General features: G+C 34.7%; 1 protein-coding gene across 1 annotated transcript in view; it reads right to left on the minus strand.

The window, feature by feature from the left end:
• Positions 1-24535, minus strand: part of ITFG1 (integrin alpha FG-GAP repeat containing 1) — a 321361-nt gene that overhangs the window by 261613 nt on the left and 35213 nt on the right. Inside the window, exon 6 of the mRNA XM_036996514.2 lies at positions 20918-21012. Within this exon, the coding sequence (XP_036852409.1) occupies positions 20918-21012 (95 nt within the window). The remainder of the gene's footprint in view (positions 1-20917; positions 21013-24535) is intronic.

Here is a 24535-nt window from a genome sequence, read left to right on the forward strand (position 1 = left end):
TAAGGTCTTAAAGTTTTTATCTGTGTAATCAGAACAGTCTTTTCAATTAGTAATTGTTATATATCTGATGAGTATAAAATGTTATCTTGTGGTTTCACTTAATTTATGGTATCTATAGATGTTGAACATGTATGTTTATTGGTCTATCTTTTTCTTTTGTGATATGCTTTTCCATATTTTCTGCCCATTTTTTTAGTAGGGTGTTAGTTTTTCTTCTTGTTTATAGGAGTTCTTTATTTTGGAAGTCAATTCATTATTTGGTTAAATATGTCGCAAATATTTCTCCCAATTTGTGGCTTGCCTTTCTATTAATGATATCATCTGATAAATAAAGGTTTTACAATTTAATATAGTCCTAACATTAAAAAACCCCACAAAACAAAACACATATGGCTTCTTTAATGCACAGAATATGCTTAGAAAAACAATCTGTGAACACAGACTAAAGCAATAGCAATGTTAATATCTAGGATTTAGAGTAATGTGGGACTCATGTTTTCTGCATCATATATGTCTATAATGTTTGAGTATGTAAAATGAGCCCATATTAATTCATTCTTAACTAGGAGACATTCTAGGGAGTCTATGGATAGGTTTCCAGGTGTTTATGAACGTAAAATTATATTATGGGCTTTTTTCTTGAAGACGTTCAACAGCTTCCTCCAGATTGACAAAGTGGTTTGGGACCACAACAATGTGAATAATACATATCTACACAGTTAAGTAAAATATGTACTAAACTGAAAGTTTAGAGCAGAAAGGTTTTCTTGGTATGACTCTGGGGAAGTTACTTAACCATTCTATGTTGGTTTCACAATATGCATAATGGGGTTAATAACAGAACTTGTTCAATAAGGTTGTGAGGATTTAAATAAGGCAGGGCTTATGTATGATAGTGATTATTGCTATTGTTAATTCTGGACTTTATTTTAGGTAAAGACTAAAAAAGTTATGGCAGATTCAATACTTTAATAAACTTTTTTGGAGAAGGTGAGAATGGGGTGCACATCTCTGGATTAAGATCTGGTACTAACAATAGTAATCAATAGTTATGAAATAACCAAGTGTAATATTGCTACAGCAGACTAATATCTCTGTAAAGTTTCTTTCAAAAGTGTTTAGGAATAAACAGACCAATTACCAGCAATGAAATTGAATCAGTAATCAAAGAACTACCCAATAAGAAAACCCCCAGCCTAGATGGAATCACCACAGAATTTTATCAGACATTCAGAAAAGACATGATACCCATTCTCGTTAAAGTTTTCCAAAAAATAGAAGAGGGAATACCTCCAAACTCCAAACACATTTTATGAAGCCAGCATCACTGTAATAGAAAAACCAGGCAAAGACACCACCAAAAAAGAAAATTACAGACCAATATCCCTTATGAATGTAGATGCAAAAATACTCAATAAAATATTAGCAAACAGAATTCAACAGTCTATCAAAAGGATCATACACCATGACCAAGTGGGGTTCATCCCAGGGATGCAAGGATGGTACAACATTCGAAAATCCATCAACATCATCCACCACATAAACAAAAAGAAGGACAAAAACCACATGATCATCTCCATAGATGCTGAAAAAGCATCTGACAATCTGACAAAATTCAACATCCATTCATAATATAAACTCTCAACAAAAGGGATATAGAGGGCAAATACCGCGACATAATAAAGGCCATATATGACAAACCCACATCCAACATCATACTGAACAGTGAGAAGTTGAAATCTTTTCCACTAAGATTGGGAACAAGACAAGGATGCCCACTTGCCCTGCTTTTATTCAACATCACACTGGAGGTCCTTGGCATGGCAATCAGACAACACAAAGAAATAAAAGGCATCCAGATCGGTAAGGAAGAAGTCAAACAGTCACTATTTGCAGATGACATGATATTGTACATAAAAAACCCTAAAGAATCCACTCCAAAACTACTAGAACTAATATCTGAATTCAGCAAAGTTGCAGAATACAAAATTAATGCACAGAAATCTGTTGCATCCCTATACACTAATGATGAACTAGCAGAAAGGGAAATCAGGAAAACAGTTCCATTCACAACTGCATCAAAAAGAATAAAATACCTGGGAATAAACCTAATGAAGGAAGTGAAAGACCTGTACTCTGAAAACTACAAGACACTCCTAAGAGAAATTAAGGAAGACACTAATAAATGGAAATTCATCTTATGCTCTTGGGTAGGAAGAATTAATATTGTCAAAATGGCCATCCTGCCTAAAGCAATCTACAGATTCAATGCAAACCCTATCAAAATATCAAGAGCATCTTTCAATAAACTGGAACAAATAGTTCTAAAATTCATATGAAACCACCAAAGACCCCGAATAGCCAAAGCAATTCTGAGAAGGAAGAATAAAGCGGGAGGGTTCTTGCCTCCCACCTTCAAGCTCTACTACAAAGCCACAGTAATCAAGACAATTTGGTACAGGCACAAGAACAGACTCATAGATGACTGGAACAGAAGAGAGTCTAGATATTAACCCAAGGATATATGGTCAATTAATATACTATAAAGGAGCCATGGATATATAATGGGGAAATGACAGCTTCTTCAACAGCTGGTGTTGGCAAAACTGGAGAGTTACATGTAAGAGAATGAAAATGGATTACTGTCTAATTCCATACACAAAACTAAACTCAAAGACCTGAGTGTATGTCATGAAACCATAAAATTCTTAGAAGAAAAGATAGGGGAAAATCTTTGGGATATAAACATGAACAACTTCTTGATTAACATATTTCCACAGGCAAGGGAAACAAAAGCAAAAATGAACAAGTGGGACTGTATCAAACTAAAAAGTTTCTGTACAGCAAAGGACACCATCAGTAGAACAAAAAGACATCCTACAGTATGGGAGAATATATTCATAAATGACATATCCGATAAAGGGTTGACATCCAAAATATACAAAGCGCTCACTCACCTCAACAAACAAAAAGCAAATAATCCAATTAAAAAATGGGCAGAGGATCTGAGAAGAAACTTCTCCAAATAAGAAATTCAGATGGCCAACAGGCACATGAAAAGATGCTCCACATTGTTAATCATCAGAGAAATGCAAATTAAAGCACAATGAGATATCACCTCACACCAGTTAGGATGGCCACCACCCAAAAAACAAACAAGAAATGTTGGCCAGGATGTGGAGAAAAGGGAACCCTCCTACACTGCTGATGGGAATGTAAATTAGTTCAACCATTGTGGAAAGCAGTATGGAGTTTCATCAAAAAACTCAAAATAGAAATACCATTTGACCCAGGAATTCTACTCTTAGGAATTTACCCTAAGAATGTAGGATCCCAGATTTAAATACATATGCACCCCTATGTTTATCGCAGCACGATTTACAATAGCCAAGAAATGGAAGCAACCTAAGTGTCCATCAGTAGATGAATGGATAAAGAAGATGTGGTACATATACACAATGGAATATTATTCAGCCATAAGAAGAAAACAAATCTTACCACTTGCAACAACATGGATGGAGCTAGAGGGTCTTAAGCTCAGTGAAATAAGTCAGGCAGAGAAAGACAAGTAACAGATGATTTTATTCAGCTGGGGAGTATAAGAACAAAGCAAAAACTGAAGGAACAAAACAGCAGCAGACTCACAGAACCCAAGAAAGGACTAACAGTTACCAAAGGGAAAGGGGCTGGGGCAGGTGGGGGGAGGGGAGGGATAAGGGGATTAAAGGGCATTACAATTAGCATACTTTATGTGGGGGGCATGGGGAAGGCTGTATAGCACAGATAAGACAAGTAGTGACTCTATAGCATCTTACTACACTGATGCACAGTGAATGTAATGGGGTATGAGGTAGGGACTTGATAATAGGGGGAATCTAGTAACCACAGCGTTGTTTATGTAATTGTATATTAATGATATCAAAAAAAAAAAAGAAAGGACAAATCAGGAATAGCTGAGGTAGAAGCTCAAGAAGTTCTGGGCTCACCCTATATTCAGATGTTTTCATTTAAAAGATACTTTAAAATAAAGAAAAAATGCAGCAGCATCAGTCAAAAAAAAAGTGTTTAGGAATAAACCTGTGTAAGTATTAGAGATGTTATAGGATGTTTATAAGAAAACCATTTCCTTTTACTTTATCTCCCTGATTCCCCATCCTTGTCAGAGAACATAATGATAACATCAGAAGCAGCTGCAATTTTTAGTAAACCAGTCTCTTCATCTTGCTGATAGCGATCAACTATTATTTAGAACAGAATTTCAATTATTTCAAAGTGAATGCATTTAGAAGGGATTTATAAGATAACTTTATGATATCTTTAGGGTTGGAATGGATTGTATTTTTAGAAAATGTACAGAATTCTGAAAAATGTGTCCATTATTTTTTACATCTGGCTAAATTTCCACAGCCAAAGTTCCTAAGCTTGTATAAAATTCTGAGAAATCCCTTGCAGAGTTTTAAGAGAAAACTCGATCAAAAATATGTTTGAACTTTTGCAAACCTTTTCAGAAAGAGCTCTTTGTTAGCTGTTAAGTCTTTGGCTGAAAGAGGCCTACAATTAGAGACAGTTTGAGCACTTAAAAATGTGCTCTTTGGATTCTGTTCTACTGCCCAAAAGGTGATATCTTTAAGTCCCTATTTGGTGCTAGGAACTGTTCCAGGCACTGGAGAAATGACAGTGAAAAAACAAACAATAATCCCTGCCCTCATGGAGTATATGTTATAGTATGAGAAGACACAATAAAAATAATAAATATATAATATTTTAGTAAATAAAAGGGCTTTGGAGGAAAATTAAAGCAGAGCTAGGGCAAAGGACAGTGCTTAAAAGTTGCAATTTTGAATATAGCAGGTAGCACGTCTTAATGTGAAATAGGATGACATAGGAATGAAGATGTGAAGGAAATGAAAGATATTTAGAGAAATAACCTGAAAGGCATGATACAGGTATGTGGAGGAATAATATCACAGGCAAAGAAAATAGCTACTTGACCCAAGCCTTGAGAATAGACCTTTGTAGTGTTTAAGGAACATCAAGGTTAGTATGGCTCATGAAACACATCCAGTGGGAAAATAGAACAGAAGGTCAGAGAAGACAGTGGACCAGATTATGTGGGATCTAGTAGGCAATTTTATGGACTTTGGCTAATTCTTTAAATGTAATAAAGATGCCACTAGAAAAACTTTGAGAATACTGATATGAACTGATTTACAATTTTAAAGGATCACAGCAGCTCACATGTTGAAAACAGACTACAGGAGGACTGGGATGGAAGCAAGTAAGAGGTAATTGGAATAATTCAGATGACAAATGTTATGTTGTCTTGGAGCAGGATGACTACAGTGGAGGTGGTGAGAGTGGTCAGGTTGTGTGTATATTCTGAAAACAAAATGACCACTATTTCCTACAGACTTGATATGCAGAGTGAAAGTGTGTCAAATATGACACCAGCATCTTGACAGAGAAACTGGAATGCTGAGGTTGCCATTCAGTGAGATGGGAAGATTATGGATTGAAGAATTCTGAAGGGGAAGATCAGTGATGCAGTTTAGGAAATACAGTCTAAATTGTCTTATCAAACAAAGACACAGATGTGGAGATAGCTGGCAGGCAGCTGGATATGTGACTCTTGAGCCTGGAGGTCAGTACAGTGTGGAGATATGCAAATTTAGGAGTAATAGCAAGTAGATGACACTAAAAGCCATGCAATCACCAAGCAGATGTAAGGAGACAGATAAGAATCTTGTAGAGCTCCACCAAATGCACTACAAATGATACTCGAGTAGTAATGTGCAAGTAGGTATGAAATTCTACTGCATTTAAAGTCTAATACCAAAAAACATATGAGACACTACAAAAGAAGAAAACTACAGATTAATATCCCTAATGAATACTGACACAAAAATCCTCAACAAAATATTAACAAACCAAATAAAAAAATACATCAAGAAGATCATTTATCATGATCAATTATTAATGATTCATTTTTCCAGGGATGCAAGTATGATGATACAATAACCACAAATCAATCAAAGTGATTTACGAAATCAACTAAAGAAAGGACAAAAACCATATGATCTCAATAGAGGGTGAAAAGCCATTTGACAAAAGTCAATATCCATTCATGATAAACACTCTCAACAAAGTGGGTATAGAGGGACATAACTCACAATAATAAAGGCCATACACCACAAGCCCACAACCAACGTTAATACTGAGTGGTGAAAAGCTGAAAGCTTTTGCTCTAAGATCAGGAAAAAGACAAGGATACCCATTCTCACCACATTTATTCATCATAGGACTGAAAGTCCTAGCCATGGCAGTCAGACAAGAAAAAGGCATAAAAGGCATCAAAATTGGTAAGGAAGAAGTAAAACTGTCACTATTTGTAGATGACATGATATAATATATAGAAAACCCTGAAGATTCCACCAGAAACCTACTAGAATAAATGGATTCAGCAAAGTTACAAGAAACAAAATCAGCACAGAACTTTGTTGCATTATACTATATACTAATAACTAATTGGGAGAAAGAGAAATCAAGAAAATTCCATTTACAATTATATCAAAAAGAGTAAAATACTTAGAAGTAAATCTAACCAGGGAGGTGTAAGATCTATACTCTGAAAACTGTAGGACACTGGTGAAAGATACTGAAGAAGACACGAGTAAATGGAAATCTATCCCATGCTCATGGATAGGAAGAATTAATATTGCCAAAATGGTCATCTGGCTAATCCTAACCTTTATATGGAAACACAAAAGACCCCGGATAGCCAAAGTAATCTTGAGAATGAAGAACAAAGTTGAGGGAACGTGATTTCAAGCTATACTACAAAGCTATGATGACTGAAACAGTATGGTACTGGCACAAGAACACACTCATACATCTGTGGAACAGAACAGAGAACCCAGAAATACAACCATGCATATGGTCAATTAATATATGACAAAGGAATCATGAATATGCAATGGAGAAGGGGCAGTCTCTTCAATAAACGGTGTTAGGAAAACTGGACAGCTACATGCACGAGAATGCAATTAGATCACTGCCTTACACCATATGCAAGGGTAAACTCTAAATGGATTAAAGACCTAAATGTAAAACAAGAAACCATAAATCCCTTAGAAGAAATCATAGGCAAGGATCTCATGAACATGAGAAACTTCTTTCTGGATGTATCTTCCCAGGCAAACGAAACAAAAGCAAAAATAAACAAGTGGGACTAAATCAAAATAAAAACATAAAAAGCATAGCAAAGTAAACCATTAACAAAATGAAAAGGCAACTGTATGGGAAAATGTACTTCCAAATGATTTATCTAAAAAGGGGCTAATATCCAAAATATATGACGAACCTATAAAAATGGAGCACCAAAAACCAAATAATCCAATTAGCAAATGAGTAGAGTACCTGAACAGTTTTTTCAGACATACAGATGGCCAACAGACAAATCAAAAGATGCTCCACATTGTTAGTTAACAGGGAAATGAAAATCAAAACCACAATGAGATATTACCTCACACCAGTCAGAACAGTTATTATCTAAAAGACAAGAAATAACAAGTGTTGTTGAGGATATGCAGAAAAGGGAACCCTCTTATGTAGTTGGTGGGGATGTAAATTTGTTCAGCCCCCGTGGAAACAATATGGAGGTTCCTCAATAAATTAAAAATAAAAATACCATATGACCCATCAATTTCACTTCTGGGAATTTACCCAAAAAAACCCAAAATTAATTTGAAAAGATAAATGCACACCTATTTTCAATGCAGCATTGTTTATAATAGCCAAGATATGGAAACAACCCAAGTGTCTATCGAGGGATGAATGGATAAAGAAGATGTGGCACATGTACACAGTGGAATATTACTCAGCCATAAAAAGGACATCCTCCTTTTGTGACAACATGGATGGACCTAGAGGTTATCATGCTAAGTGAAATAAGCCAGGCAGTGAAAGATAAATACCATATGATGTCACTTACATGTGGAATTTAAAAAACAAAACAAAACATACAAACAAAAAAATGGAACCATAAATATGGACAACAGACTGTTGGTTACCACAGTGACAGTGGGTAGAAGGATGGGTGAAATAGGTGAAGGAATAAAGAGGTATAAACTGCAAATTATAAAACAAGTTAATCATAGGAATGGAAGTACAACATGGAGAATATAACCAATAATAATGCAATATCTTGGAATGGTAATGGGGTAACTATTCTTTCTGTGGCAAGCATCTAGTAAATGCATATAATTATTGAGTCACTATGCTGTACATCTGAATCCAATATACCATTGTATATCTATTTTATTCCAATAAAAAATACAAAAAAGCATTTAAAACATAAATCAGTATGTTTGAAAATCAAGCTTAAACTTTTGAATATAGAGAGTATGAATAGAGTGATGATGTCTTGTTATAATGACATCCTTGAGGTTTAAGCTACTTAAGTCTACTGATCTTTTTTTCCATCCTTGAATCTCTGGTTTCTAATAAAATGCTTTGCAAATAAAGGCTCAGTAAATAATTACTGAAACTGATGAATAAGTGAGAGTATTTGTGATAGTAAGGAAATTTTAGTGCCATATTGAAGTGCAAATCAAACCCACAGTGAGATATTACATCAATCCTGTTAGAATGGCCATCATCAAAATGAAAAGTGTTAATGGATGCTGGTGGGGAAATGAGAAAAGGGAACACTTGTACCCTTTTGGTAGGATAATAAATTAGTACAAACACTACGGAAAACAATACGGAGATTCCTCAATAAATTTAAAATAGAACTACCACATGATTCAGCAAGTCCACTTCTAGGAATATATCCAAATGACATGAAATCATTACATTGAAGAGATATGTGCACCCCCATGTTCATTTATAATAGGACATAAAAACAACAAGTGTCTTTCAATGGACAAATGGATAAGGAAGCTGCGTTATCTACATACAATGGAGTATTATTCTGCCATAAAAAAGAGGAAGTCCTGCCACTTTCAACAGCGTGGATGCCCCTTGAGGGCATTATGCTAAGTGAAATAAGTCAGACAGAGAAAGACAAATACTAAATGATCTTAGTTATACATGCATTTTTACCACCACCACCACCACCATTACCAACAACCAAACTCAGGAAAAGAGAGCAGATTTGTGGTTATTGAGGTGAGAAGGGAAGAGAATGGGAATTGGATGAAGGTGGCCAACTGATAACAAACTTCCAGTTATAAGATGAATAAGTACTCGGGATGTATTGTACAACATGACTATAGCTAGCACTGCTGTATGATATAGAGGAAAGTTGTGAAGAGAGTAAATCCTGAGTCCATGTCACAAGGAAAAAATATTTTGTGTGTGTGTATGGTTTTTTTTGTTTTGTTTTCTTGCATCTATAGTAGATGATGGAAGTTAACTAAACTTGTGGTAATCATTTCACAATGCATGTAAATCAAATCATTATGCTGTATACTCTAAATTTCACAGTGCTGCATGTCAATTATATTTCATGAGCACTGGGGAAAAAACGTCATGTTTCCCTTGCTTTTCCAATGACACAGTACCTAACAAGCCTAACAAGACCTGGCCACCTTGCTCATAAAAGTTACTGGGGAGGCATTCTGAGTGTGAACACTCAAATTCTAAAAGTAAAATACATGGGTAATATCATATAAAGTGATACCTTTCCAGTTTTGTAATAAGCAGACAAATAACAAAGAAAATGGTAGAGTCCCTGGGGCAAGGGTTATATATATCACCTCACGAAGAGACCAGCCTGTAAACTCCTTCATTTGGTTGCTTTGCAAGGCTGGATGCTGAACCATGCCAACTATCTGGCAGCAATAAGAAGTGGTGTGTGTGTGTGTGAGCTTCTAGAGACTGTTATAATCTATTTGACTTGTCACAGCCAAGATCTTATCTTTGCTAGATAGAATTATGTACATATCAAGGATATTACATTACTCTGCCTCATTACTTTGTATAGTGACCCCAGTCAGTCAGAGGCATCCATTTGCCTAAGGCACCAGTTCTCAAGCTTTCTGGTCTCAGGATCTCTTTACATTCTTAAAAATTGGACCTCAATTAACTGAAGACCCCAAATAGCTTGTTTATGTGAGCTATATCTATTCATATAATAGATACAATACTGATATAATTTACCATATTAAAGATTAAAACTGAGACATTTAAAAAACATAAGAATAAGCACACACACAAGATGTTACAGCAATGAAGTCATTACATGCTTTAAAGTTTCTGGGAAGCTTTGCTGAATATTTGTGGCAATGAAAGCAAGTGAATGACAGTGAAGAGAATGAGAGTGAAAAAGGCAAATACGTCTTATGGTTTTTATGAAAATTATTTTGAGTAATATGGACCCTCCAAAAGAGTCTTTGCAATTTTCAGGGATATCCAGACCACACTTTGAGAACTGTTAGCCCAGGGGAAGATTACGGTTATTACAGCAGGATTGCAAAAAGAATCCATTAGTCAGCTTCTAACTTTCAAGATAGCAGTTTTTGAGTCTCTAGCCAGAAAAAAAGTATTGAATGTCAGGCTTTGTGAGAATGAAAAGGGATTCCTAAATCCTCAGAATTCTGTTTACATATTAAAAGCAAACCTGGAGATTTGAACAAATTTTACTTTAACTCACAGGTTGAAAGAACTCAAGTTTGGATGTCAGCTACCTAGAGAGGCAATGAGATAGCCTGGAGCAAAGAGGAGCAATCAGATTGGAGGAGGACAGAGGAGATTCAAGGCCAGTTTCCTTGACCACCTCTCCTAGCCTCAAAGTCAGGGTTCCACCTGGAGGGGAGGGACACAGAATATAGAAACTGATGAAGCTGAAAGGAAGGCAGAGTACAAAGGGAGACCTGGCCCTTGCTTCAGGTAGAAGCCTGTGTTTTGAGATGACAGCAATATTACAGGGGCTATCCTGACTGACACATAAAAGGCAGCTTAGAGGGTCTAACCTAGTAATCTCAAATTTTCCTTGACTTTGATGTGTACACAAGGACTTAAGATCCCCTTTGGTGAACATAAAAGGTAGTCAAGTTGAGGTCCAATGAACCTACTATGAGATAGGCAAGAGAATCCTATGGGAGAGAATGAGTGATGGACAGTCCCAAGTCAAAGGGCTGGATGGAAGTAGTGGAGCTTCAGAGCAATCTGTTAGAACAGTGAGATTCAAGACAGGATCAAGTCAGCCAGGGCACAGTATGAGGCTCTAACAGAGCCAGGAGAAGAGATCAGGAGGTCCCCAGCTGTGACTCCAGCAGCAAATGCCAGCAGGGTACATAATATATGAGGGCCTTCAATGTGGTGGCACAAGGACCTCAGAACAAAGACCAATCCCTCCAACTGCTTGAAGATATATTAACCTAACTTTAGGCTCAACCATTTGCCGTTTTGTTATAAGAAGACATGGGGTAAGATCTACAAAACTAAAAATTTAACCAACAAATTAAAACCCTAAAGATAATTGTAATTGAGAAGTTTAAATTCCCTTTCTCCCATACTTGCCCAAGGCATAGAGACCCAACGTTAGAAAACAAAGCGGCTATATTTCCTGTGTATATACCTATGTGGCAGTTTGTTAAAGTTTTAATGTCACTATTTATGATATTCTTTATTTAAATATATATAAATCATTTGTTTAAATGACCAACTGGGACTACTTTCATTTCTGGCAAGCCCATAAGGAGGAAAAGATGATCCACATATGCTATAAGGGAGGACAGAGATAAACAATACATACAGGAATTAATTCCTCAATTCTAAGTTAGGAATTAGAAAGAAGCCTGTGCTGCTAAATAAGGACTCTTCAGGGGCCATCAATATATAGAGATGTATATCTAAAGACAGAGCAAAAATATCAAGAAGAAAATCCAACTGGATCAAAGACTTAAATGCAAAGACATATTAGCACCAAAAATATTTTAAAAATGTGCTTAATTAAAAAAATCCTACATAAAAATGGCATTTCCCAAGCATGATATAAAACTAATACCATGACAGAAAAATTTGCTTAGTAAATATTTAGCAATTCTATATATAGTCTCCCCCCAAAAATATTATATATGAAGTAAAAGTTATACAAGCTGGGAGATAACATATAGAATAAATCACAAAGCAAGACTAATTTTCTTAAGGTACAAAGAACTTTCACAAATTAAAAAAAAAACACTAACAGAAAAAAGGGCAAAGAATATGAACAACTTCAAGAAAAAAAATACAAATGGCTAGAAATTATATGAAAAGTTGTTTAACATTAATAACAACTCATGAAATGCAAACTAAAACAAGATAAGATTTCTTATCTACTAGACCAGAAAAAAATGTGAACATTTAGAATACCAAATATCATATTTATTTTTTTGTGTGCCTGAAATAATTCATAATTAATAAATACACATTTAAAAACACAAATGATAAGCAAATATCCAATGCTGGTAAGAATGAGCACTTTCATGCATTTTGGAGCGGACTATAAATTGGTAGAGTCACTGAATGGCAACAACAATACATATTAGAATTAAAAGGTATTCTTTGTTTATTCTAGCTTATTCTTTGTTTTCTTCAGTACATTTGAAGTATATTATGATAAGAGATATTTAAGGGAAAGTAAAGCCAGGCACAATCTTAATTAAAAGGCTGAGAATATCTAATACTCTCCTGTTTGCACAAGAACAGAGACGTATGAATAGAAATGTTTAATGGAGCACTGCTGTAAATAAGCGAAGCAAACAAATGTCCACTGAGAAATGAATATTTAGAGTATCTCTATATAATTCAACACCATTAATCCATTAAATAAAGTAGATCTTTATGTGCTGATATGCTAATATTTCCAAATTAAGACAGATTCACAATTACATACAAAACTTAAATCCATTTGGGTAAAAACATAGTAGTGTGTGTATATCTATCTATACAGAACATTTCAGGAAGGATACAGAAGAAGCTGAAAATAGTGGTTGCCTCTGCTTTATATACCTTTGAATTGTTTTGAGTTTTTGCCATAATCATGTAACTTTTAAATAATTTCAAAAAAGGACACACATACACACGTAAATAAACGGTCAAACAAAAGCAAATAAAATAAATACTGAATTTATAGCCCTCTCTTTTTACCACTCCAAGCTCACTTCTTCAGAGCTCAGCTATTCTTAAGGCCTCAACAATGCAGAAGAATCCCCAAATTAACACTTTGACCTTGACCTGTTTTCTCAAGCTCTAGGGCAAAACTGACAACGGTTTGCCTGCATGTATATGCCACTCATTCCCTCAAATAGATTTTTGTCTTAAGATACATTCTCCCAAATTAAATGCTCTTCCTGAATTCTTTACTCTGGCTGAGAGTTCTGTTATTCTACCAACTAATGATGGCAGCTCTGACTCCATATATGCTATAGCTTTTCCAATAGTCTTCAAGGTTTCTAGTTCTTTAATACTCTAAAACATTTTGCATATCAACACACTATTCTCATTATCTAATTTTTTTCAATAATCCATCTTAAGAAAATAAGGTCTGGCTTTTAGTCTCTTGGATCACTTCTCCATGCACAGCAGAAATGCACAGCCATTGGTCACCTAGAGTAGACTGTTACATTTGTTATTCCTACAGAAGAAAAATCAATCTTAACATCTGTTTACCTCATTAGATAACTAAAGAAATGGTATCTGCCTTCAAAACTAAAGACAAATACCAGAACCCAGGTCTGTTATACAATGGAGCCATATCAAAAGTCCAGCTGAGAAAGAAGATATTTACAGATAAATGACATAGGACACGGAGACCATTCATCTTCCTTGACATTCCAAGACTGGTCTAAAGGGTGATTTGGCTGTTCACCTATTTTATGGGCACCTCATACTCATCTAGCCTCATACTTGTGGAGACCTTAGACTTCAAGTTTCTTTTGGCCAGACTTCTATGTGACTTTCTCCTCTAAAAAGGTAGGTATAGTTTATAGGTAAGTAGTATCAGAAGTAAGACTGAATATTTTGTATAGAAAAAAAAATGCTGCCACTTTCCTGTAGAATATTGAAAGTTGTTTGGGGAGAGTGGTAGAGAGCAGCAGTCTGCATCTTCTGCCATCAGAAGGAAAGGACTCTTCATCTTTATAACATCAAGGCCCATGGTAGCAGAGAATGACAAATGAAACTATTCCAACCAAAATGCAGTTCCAACAAATGCTTCGCTCTGTTCAGGGCTTTTGGTTTCATGAGAAGTTGGTCTTAGTTATGACTTATGTGGAGGACTTTGAATATGTGAAATAGAACCAGTTCTGAAGTGAATCTTCCAACAAAATTCTACCAGCAAGTTATGGTAGCCAGCATTCATAGACCAGAATTAATATTTTCCACAATATGTGACATTTAATGAAGATTGCTAAGGACAGTGCAATTTGGGATTTCATATGTAGTGTTAATATTTTACATACTTACAAGAATGGCTGATAATTAGCATATGAGCAAATCCAAAACTGTGTGTGCTGAGGCTGAACCAGGAGATTGCTTACATGGGAGGCAGGTCACCCTGTGTTGTGCTCTGGTTATTTTCCAAATCAAAATTACCATCTTTAGGCAAATGTGTTGGAGCTGCCGGTCGGCCTGTGTCCATCATAAAAGAGTTTGTGAAGCACATTGAAGGGATGGTACCAAGTTGTGTTGGACATACATTGCATAGGCATGAGCAGCCTGATGGGGAAGGACCACCACTATTGATCAGATTATGAAGGAAAGCTGGTCTCTGACATGGTCTATAATTTCTGGTAATTAGAAAATATATGGGATGTTGATCAATTTTGGCTTTTTGGATAAAATATTTATATTTGTTTACCCAGTTATTTCACTTCCAAGAACTCTCCCTGAGGAACTTATGAGAGATGTGCACAAAATAAAGCACCAGAGCACTATGTATAAAAGACAACAACCTAGAAACAATGGTTTTAACAAAAAGGGTTAGTTACATAAACTATGTTACAACCACATAATGGATAATAGGCATTAATTTTGGTATAATTATTTTTTAAAAACCTAATAAACAAATAAAAATGTTTTAAGAATTACTTGCTATGGAGAATTCAATTACTATACTATATAGCTTGTCTGCCATAGGAAGTCTCACTTATATTAAGAATTCCTTTTAGAGCTATTATTTGGAAAAACGATTTTCTAATGAATGAGCATACTATGGACAATGAGAAACATAAAACTCACCATTTTTTTCATTTGGCCCAATTCTTAGCTCAAGTGGGTAGGACTCTTAGAATCTCATATAGCCCACCTCCCTTGTTATTACATAGAGGTTTGTAACTAATTTGCACTTATTTCATTCTGCCACATATTATGGCTAGACTTGTAAAGCCTCTCCCAGAAAACTAAATGCTCTTTGTCGGCTAAAAGCATTTCCTGTTGTCTTTGTATTTCACATAATAAGGAGTACAGGGCTTTTCATGGAGCAGGCACTAAGTAACTGCTGAACTGATTTAAAAGGCAGAGATTATGTTTTGAGTAAGACAGTTCCAACAATTGTAATTTTAAATATTTCCTCATATTTTAAGTTAACTTCCAAAAGATTACTCAAAGAGAATTTCTTTACATTTTGCTTTAAATAAGAAATCCTATGAACAAGTGGCTATGATTTATTTCATCACAAAATTTTTAAAGTAGATTTTGCTGATTGTATAAAAATAGCTAAAAATTCTTTAAAAGTTACTTAAATGCAAAGTTAATAGTTTAAGTCTAATATTACTGAAATAAAAGAAACAAAGTTTTTAAAACCTCATAAGTTAATTCTTTCCTCAAAAATGGTAAAAAAAAAAGTCTGTGTGTTTCTGTATATATGGAATGAGATAACAGAAGATGAACCAAACTAGAATTGTCTTATCTTGAAAAACAAGCTTTTAAGGCAATTTTCATGGCAATGTATTCAAAACCTTATTGTTTTTTCACTTAATTTATTTAGTATATCAGGAAAACCACAGCAAAAATAACCTCTTTTCTCTTCTTAAATTCTTTCTTCTCTTCCCAACCTCAACACATTACTCAGAAACCTAAACTCTTAGAACCACACAAAACTTGCTGGGCAAAAGTCTTTACTCGAGGTTTTGTTTTAAATCACTAAATTCCAAGGTAAATTTGAGCCCTAAAATTTTCTGAACTTTGCAAATTATATATATACATAATGAAAATGTGCTAGCAAAGTCCACATCATCCAGAATTGACAGAATGTTTAAATTATTCAATATTGAGGTAAGGCAGGGACATGGGACAAGTATCATGATTAACTTTTCCTGCCTATAATGAAAATGCCAAGATATAAATTGTATAAGAAGAGGAGGGATTGATGCACATGGGATCACGGGGAAGACAGTATAACTCAGAGAAGACAAACAGGGACTACAGGGCATCTTACTACACTGATGGACAGTGACTGCAATGGGGTATGGGGTGGACTCGATAATAAGGGTGAATGTAATAACCACATTGTTTTTCTTGTGAAACCTTCAAAAGAGTGTATATCAACATTATTTCAATTAAAAAAAGAACAGGAGGGACTCCATCTCAAGGTCAAGATTCCTTTTTAAAAACCAGGGAATTAGGATTCCTAACATATTCCTTGGTAAGGTAAGGCAAGGAGTCCTGATATGTTCCCAGTACTTGAGGGTAACCACTATCTTGGAGAACAAGATCAATACATTTCTTGTGTTAAGTTGTTTTTACAGAATACCTAGAGGATATGGATGGTGTCATGATGTCTCTCACCAGAAAAAGACATCATAAGACCCCCACCCCTTGGCACCACTGTCCTTTGCCCCATTCTTAAGCCTTAAAAGACAGAATCCTAAGCCCTGAAGTGCACCTCCTCTCTGAGGTTGCCTGCACTCCCCCTTTTTTGTGTACTTTTTGCCTTAAATAAAGATTTCTCACTGCTCAACTTACTGTGTTTTTTTGTCTGTGCACTCTTCCACTGGTAAGCATACTTGCTACTTTGCTATTTCATTCTATTTTCTAGACTTGAACACAAGTTTTCACTCTCTCTGTCCTACTTCAGACAAGCAGAAAAGGGCTACTGAGATCTCTGATTTGAAATTGGAAGTTCCTTTTGCCTGGGTGACCTGGACAGCTGTACGATCATGCTCTTAAGTAGCTGCCTGGAAATCTCCTTTCTTTGCCTTTGGGAAGTTATCAGAATGTAATCTCACTCCATCCAGTGCTCTGCAGCTCCCCCAAATCCTGGGGTGGTAGGATTTTAGTTCCCACATTGTAGATTCAAGCAGATACTGGATATCAGGTGACCCTGGCTTTAGGAGTTCACAAGGGATTTGCCCTATATGAAGCAGGAGTTCAATGAACTTCCCTTTCCTCCCTCTATTCTTCCTTGCTCTCTGCTGCCTGCAAAGCAGTTGCCATTCGCTGCCTACACTTGTCTGACCTCCTCGAGAATTCTTTCTCCTTCAGGAGAGACCTCCCCGGATGCAGCTGCCTGATAATATTATTTGCTACTATTTTCAAATAAAGTTTAGGTGTTTTAATCATGGAACACTTCTAAAGGAAGGGAGTTTTATTACTTATAGCAGCTACCAAGAATGCTTTACTTATTTGCAATTAATATGCTGTATAAAAATGTAACTGCAAAAGTACATTGGAAGTGCTTGAAAGCTGGTAAACATGAGAGGAATAGACAAAAGAAATAAAAGGCATCCAGTTAGAAGGGAATAAGTGAAATTATCTCTATTTATAGGTGATATGATCTTTTATGTAGAAAACTCTAAAAATTCCATTAAAAAAGCATTAGACCTAATAAATGAATTCAGCAAAGTAGCGGGTTGGAAAATTAACATGCAAAAATCAGTTGCACTTCTATATGTTAACAATGAATAATCCAAAAAGAAAAATAAGAAGACAAGAACATTTGAAAAAGAACCAAAAGAATAAAATACTTGGGAATTAACCAAGGAGGTGAAAGACTTGTACAATGAAAACCATAAATAATTGCTGAAAGAAATCATCAAGACATAAATAAATGGAAACACATTTCATGTTTATGGATGGGAAGATGATATTATTAAGATGTCAATACTACTCAAAGTGATCTGCAGATAGAGTACACTCCTTATTCATAAAGGATAGAAATAGAAAAATCCATATTGAAATCATTACGGAATCTCAAGGAACCCCAAACAGCCAAAATAACCTTGAAAAAGAACAAAGCTGGAAGACTCATGTTTTCCAATTTCAGAATTTACTGTAAAGCTACAGTAATCAAAGCAGTGTGGTACTAGCATAAAAACAGACATACAGATCAGTGGAACAGAATACAGAGTCCAGAAATAAGTCTTTGAATATATGGTCAAATGATTTGTGACAAGAGTCCCAAGATCATTCACTAGAGAAATGACAAGTCTTTTCAACAAAGGGTGCTGAGAAAACTGGCTATCCATGCAGAAGAATGAGGTTGTGGACCCTTACCTAACACCATACACAAAAATTAACTTGAAGTGGATCAGTGTCCTTAAATGCAAGGGATAAACGTACAAAGCTCTTATGAGAAAATACAGGGCAAAAGCATCATGACATTGGACTTGGCAATGATTTCTTGGATGGACACCAAAGACTCAGGCAACAAAAGCAAAATTGACAAATTGGGCTTTATGAAAATTAAAATTTTTGCATCCAAAGACACTGAACAGAGTAAAAAGGCATGCCATAAAATGAGAGAAAGTATTTGCAAATAATATAATTGATGAATAGAGAATAACAAAAGCACACCAAACCAATAAAACTACCCACTTAAAAAACAGGCAAAGGACTTGAATAGATATTTCTCCAAAGATTTATGAATGTCCAAAAGCACATGAGAAGATGTTCAACATCACTAATCATTAGGGACATGCAAATCAAAACTATAATGAGATACTATCTTACATTCATTAGGATGGTTACTACAAAAAAATAAAACCCAGATGATAAATGTTGGCAAGTATGTGGAGATATTGGAACCCTTGTACACTGTTGGTGGAAATGTAAAATGGTAAAGCTGCTATGATGGCAGTTCCTCAAAAAATTATAAGTAGAATTACCGTATGATCCAGCAATTCCACTTCTGGGTATATATCCAAAGAATTGAAAGCAGGATCTCTAAGAGATGTTTGTACACCCATTTTCATAGAGGTATTATTCACAATAGCTAAAATGTGGAAGCAATCCAATTGTCCATCAAGAGATTAATGGATAAACAAAATGTGGTATATAGACAATGGAATACTATTCAGCTTTAAAGAGGAAGGAAATTTTAACATTTGCTACAACATGATGAAACCTTGAGGACATTATGTAACATTATGCAAACTGAAATAAGCCATCACAAAATAACCAATACTGTATAATTTCATTCATTTGAAGTACTTAAGAGTAGTCAAAATCAAGTCAGTGTATTAGTGGGAGCCAGAGGCTCGGGGGAAGGGTAGAATAACCTACAATTTAATGGGTACAGAGTTTCAGTTTTACAAGATGAAAAGAGTTAGATGGTAGGTCAACGTTATGAATGTATTTAATATCTGTACACTTAAATATAGTTAATTAAGACAGTAAATTTCACAGTTTATTTTACCACTCTTTTTAAAAAACTGGAAATAAAAGTGGAGAGGAGAGAAAAAAATCATGCATTTAACCTGTCTGTTTCAATTATACTTCAGGTGATTAAAGAGATAATGATGGAATTTTCTTTTTTATTTAAAACAAAAAATTCCAGAAAATAATATATACAGGGGAGTGACATATTTAGACCACAATTTTGTAACTTTTATTGAAATAATTGATCTGACAATGATCATCAATAGCTGCTAAGATCATTAGGAGAGCATTATAATGAATGGTCTAAGCTGAGGAAAATTGAAGTTACTGATCAATCTTAACATTACAAAAGAGAGAAAACCTAAATTATGTGTTTCTAATGATCTGAGATAAGCAGCAATACTTAGGAACTCTTCTTGACTAAAAAAAAAAAAGCCTGATTCTGATCAAGGATCCAAATCTAACTACTGGTTCAAAGGAAGTACAGGGGACAGAGACACATTTTAACTCCATGAGGACAGAATTGGTAAAATCCAGACTGAGTAATTCTACAACACAGATGTTTTTCCTATGTATGAATGTACTGACTTCATAAAAAACATTTCAGAGATAACTGGGGCATTTCGAAAGTGAACAATTATTTGATGATATTAAGGAATTGTTAAATTTGTTTAGGTTTAAATATGATTATGTGGTTGCTTAAAATGAAATCAACACTATCATTTAGAGATATAGATTGAAATATTTTCAAATGAAAGGATATGATGTTTGGGATTTCCTTTGCAATTATCTGGGATGGGAGGGGCTCCTGGGTAGTTGTACAGATGAAACAAAACTGGTCATATACTATACTGATAATTGTTGAAGCAAGGTGATGATAAATATGTATATATCATAACTAGTAGAATCTTGTAGAGTAGAAGACAAGTAGTAAATCTGTAAACCATTGTCTACTTTTCTATGTTTAAAATGTTCCATAATAAAAAGCTTTAAAAAGTCTTTGAAATTTTTTAAATGTTATAAATTTTTAGAAATTATTTATCAATTTTTAAATGAAAAGGGAAAGAAATATCAGGCAACATATCTAAATTATCACAAATTCGTAAATCAAGGGCCTAAATTATGATGTAGTTAACAAACAATACTACTAAAGACTTATTTATTTTATCCATTACTTTTTACATGTATCCAATATCACTGACTTTCTTACTACCTATTAACATTTGGGTTTTAAACTTCAGTTCAATAAAAAAATGATTAATAAGAAAGTAGTAAATAAAATCTAATTCTTTGGCAGGTCAAAATAAATATTTTACATTTATATGTAACTCACCTGCTGTAAAGTCTTCTGTCAGATCAATAAATGCATGAGAATGTGGAATTCGCATTTTAATGTTAGTGGTCAATGCAGGATGCCATGATAAATTCCTAAAAAAAAATATATTTTCTTAAGGCAAGTATCAAGAGCATTGTTTTAACACAGAAAAATTGCTGCAAGTAAGGTAATGAAAAAATTTGCTTTTTTTATGAAGGTATTTCCCAGTCATAAAATTCACTTTTAGAATATAGAATTTTGTGGCTTTCAATATGTTCACAGTGTGCAACCATCACCATTACCTAATTCCAAAATATTTTCATCACCTCAAAAAGAAACCCTGAACCATTAGTCATTTCCCATTCTCCCTTCTCTTCAGCCTATGGTAACTACTAATTTTTCTGTCTATAGATTTCCCTATTCTGGGCATTTCATATAAATAGAATCACATATGGCCTCTTATACCTGGTTTTTTTCATTTAGAATATATCTTCAGATCTACCCATGGTGTAGCATATGCCAGCATTTCAGTGCTTTCTATGGCTGAATAATATTTCGTTTTACAGCTATACTTTTAATTTATTTATCAGTTGATGGACATTGGCTTGTTTCTATTATTGGCTATTACAAGTAATGCTGCTATGAATATTCATGTAAAACTTTTTATGTGGACATATGTTTTCAATTCTTGGCATATATACCTATTAGTGGATTGTTGGGTCACATGGTAACTATGTTTAACTTTCTGATGAACTGACAAACTGTTTTCCAAAGTGGTTTTACTATTTTACATTCTAACAATGTAAGAGGGTTACAGTATCACTCTTTCTTTCTCAATACTTATTATTGTCCATTTGTTTTATTATAGATACCCTAGAGGGTGTGATATAGTATCTTGTGGTTTTAATTGGCATTTTCCTGATGGCTAATGATGTTGAGCATGCTTTCATGTACTTACTGGCCATTTATTATCTCTGGAGATAGGTCTACTCAAATCCTTCATCTATTTTTAAACTGGGTTATTTATTGCATTATTTTTGTGATATAAGACTTCTCACATTCTCTTTTTGTATTTTCACTTTTTTTTGACTGATATGAAGTAGATATACAATTATTACATTGGTTTCAGATGTGTAACATAGTGACTCAATAATTATATACATTTTGCCTGCCACAGAATGTGTAGTTACCTCACTACCATATACCAAGATACTACATTATTATTGGTTATCTCCATGTTGTACTTCCATTCTTATGACTAACTTATTTTACAATCTGCAGTTTGTACCTCTTTATCCCCTTCCCCTATTTTACCCATTCCTCTACCCACCCTTTCTATGGTAACCAACAGTCTGTTGTCCAACATATAGGGGTCTATTTTTTGTTTGTTTTGTTTTTAAATTCCACAAGTTAGTGACATCATATGGTATTTACCTTTCTCTGCCTGGTTAATTTCACATAGCCTAATAACCTCAAGGTTTATCCATGTTGTTGCAAATGGCAGATATCCTTTTTTATGGCAGAGTAACATTCCATTGTTTATATATACCACATCTTCACCCATTCATCTATTGATAGACACTTGAGTTGCTTCCGTATCTTGGCTATTGTAAATACTGCTGCATTGAACACAGGTGTGCATTTAACTTTTCAAAAAAATGATTTTGTTGGCTTTGGGTAAATTCCCGTAAGTGGAATTGATGGGTCATATACTATTTCTGTTTTTAGTTTATCAAGGAATTATTATTTTCAACAGTGGCTGAACCAATTTACATCTCTACAGTGTAAGAGGGTTCCCTTTTCTTCATCTTTGACAACTTGTTATTTCTTGTCTTTTAGATGATAGCCATTCTGACTGGTGTGAGGCGGTATCTCACTGTGGTTTTGATTTGCATTTCCCTGATAATTAGTAATGTAGAGCATCTTTTGATGTGTTTGTCAACCATCTGTATGTCTTTGGAAAAATATCTCTTCAGGTCCTCTGCCCATTTCTAAATTGGATTATTACTGTTTTTTAGTGTTCAGTTGCACAAGTTCTTTATATATTTTGGATATTAGCCCCTTATCAGACATATCATTTGGAAGTATATTCTCCCATACAGTAGGTTGCCTTTGTATCTTGTTGATGGTTTCCTTTGCTCTGCTTTTTTAAGGTTTTTATTTTGATTTAGTCCCACTTGTTTATTTTTGCTTTTGTTTCCCTCGCCTGGGGAGATACATCCAGAAAGAAGTTTCTCATGTTCATGAGATTCTTGTTCATGTCTTCTGCTAAGAGCTTTATGGTTTCCTGTCTTACATTTGGATCTATAATCCATTTAGTGTTTACCCTTGTGTATGGGGAATGGCAGTGATCTAGTTTCATTCTCTTGCATGTAGCTGTCCAGTTTTTCTAACACCATTTACTGAAGAGACTGTCTCTTCTCCTTTTTATATTCATGACTCCTTTGTCGTATGTTAATTGACCATATATGCATGGGAGTATTTCCAGGCTCTCTTTTCTGTCCCACAGATCTATGGATGTGTTCTTGTGCTGGTACCATACTGTTTCAATCATCATAGCTTTGTAGTATAGCTTGAAATCAGGGTCCCTCAGCTTTGTTCTTTCTCAAGACTGTTTGGCTATTTGGGATCTTTTGTGGTTCCATATAAAGGTTAGGATTATTTGATATAGTTCATTGAAAAATGCCATTGGTATTTTGATAAGAGATTGCACTGAATCTGCAAATTGCTTTGGGCAGGATGGCCATTTTGGCAATATTAAATCTTCCTATCCATGAGCATGGGATAGATTTCCATTTACTTGGATCTTCTTCAGTATCTTTCACCAGTGTACTACAGTTTTCAGAGTACAGGTCTTTCACCTCTCTGGTTAGGTTTATTTCTAAGTATTTTACTCTTTGATGCAAGTGTAAATGGAATTTTCTTGATCTCTCTTTCTGCTAGTTAGTTGTTAGTATATAGGAATGCAACAAATTTTTATGTATTGATTTTGTGTCCTGCAACTTTGCTGAATCCATTTATTAGTTCTAGTAGTTTTCTGGTAGAGTTCTTAGGGTTTTCTATATATAGTCTCATGACATCTATAGTGAGTTTTTCTGCTTCATTACTACTTTGGATGCCTTTTATCTCTTTGAGTTGTCTGATTGCCATGGCTAGGACCTCCAGTCCTATGTTGAATAAAAGTGTACAGAGAGGGCATTTTTGTCTTGTTCCTGATCTTAGAGGAAAATACTTCAGCATTTCACCATTGACTATGATATTAGCTATGGGTTTGTCATATATGGCCTTTCTTATTGTGAGGTATGTTCCCTCTATACTTACTTTGATGAAAGTTTTAACAATGAATGGATGTTGACTTTTGTCAAATGGTTTTTCAACATCTATTGAGATCATATGGTTTTCATTCTTTTGTTAATGTGGTGTATCACCTTGATTGATTTGTGGATATTGCACCATACTTGTGTCACTGGAATCCCATTTGGTCATGATGTATGATCCTTTCGATATATTTTAATATTCAATTTGTTAATATTTTGTTGAGGATTTTTGCATGTATATTCATCAGGGATATTGGTCTGTAGTTTTTATTTTTTTGTGTTGCCTTTGTCTGGTTTTGGTATTAGAGTAATAATACTG

The sequence above is a fragment of the Manis javanica genome, chromosome 17 (genome assembly GCF_040802235.1).
Source record: "Manis javanica isolate MJ-LG chromosome 17, MJ_LKY, whole genome shotgun sequence".
NCBI lineage: Eukaryota > Metazoa > Chordata > Mammalia > Pholidota > Manidae > Manis > Manis javanica.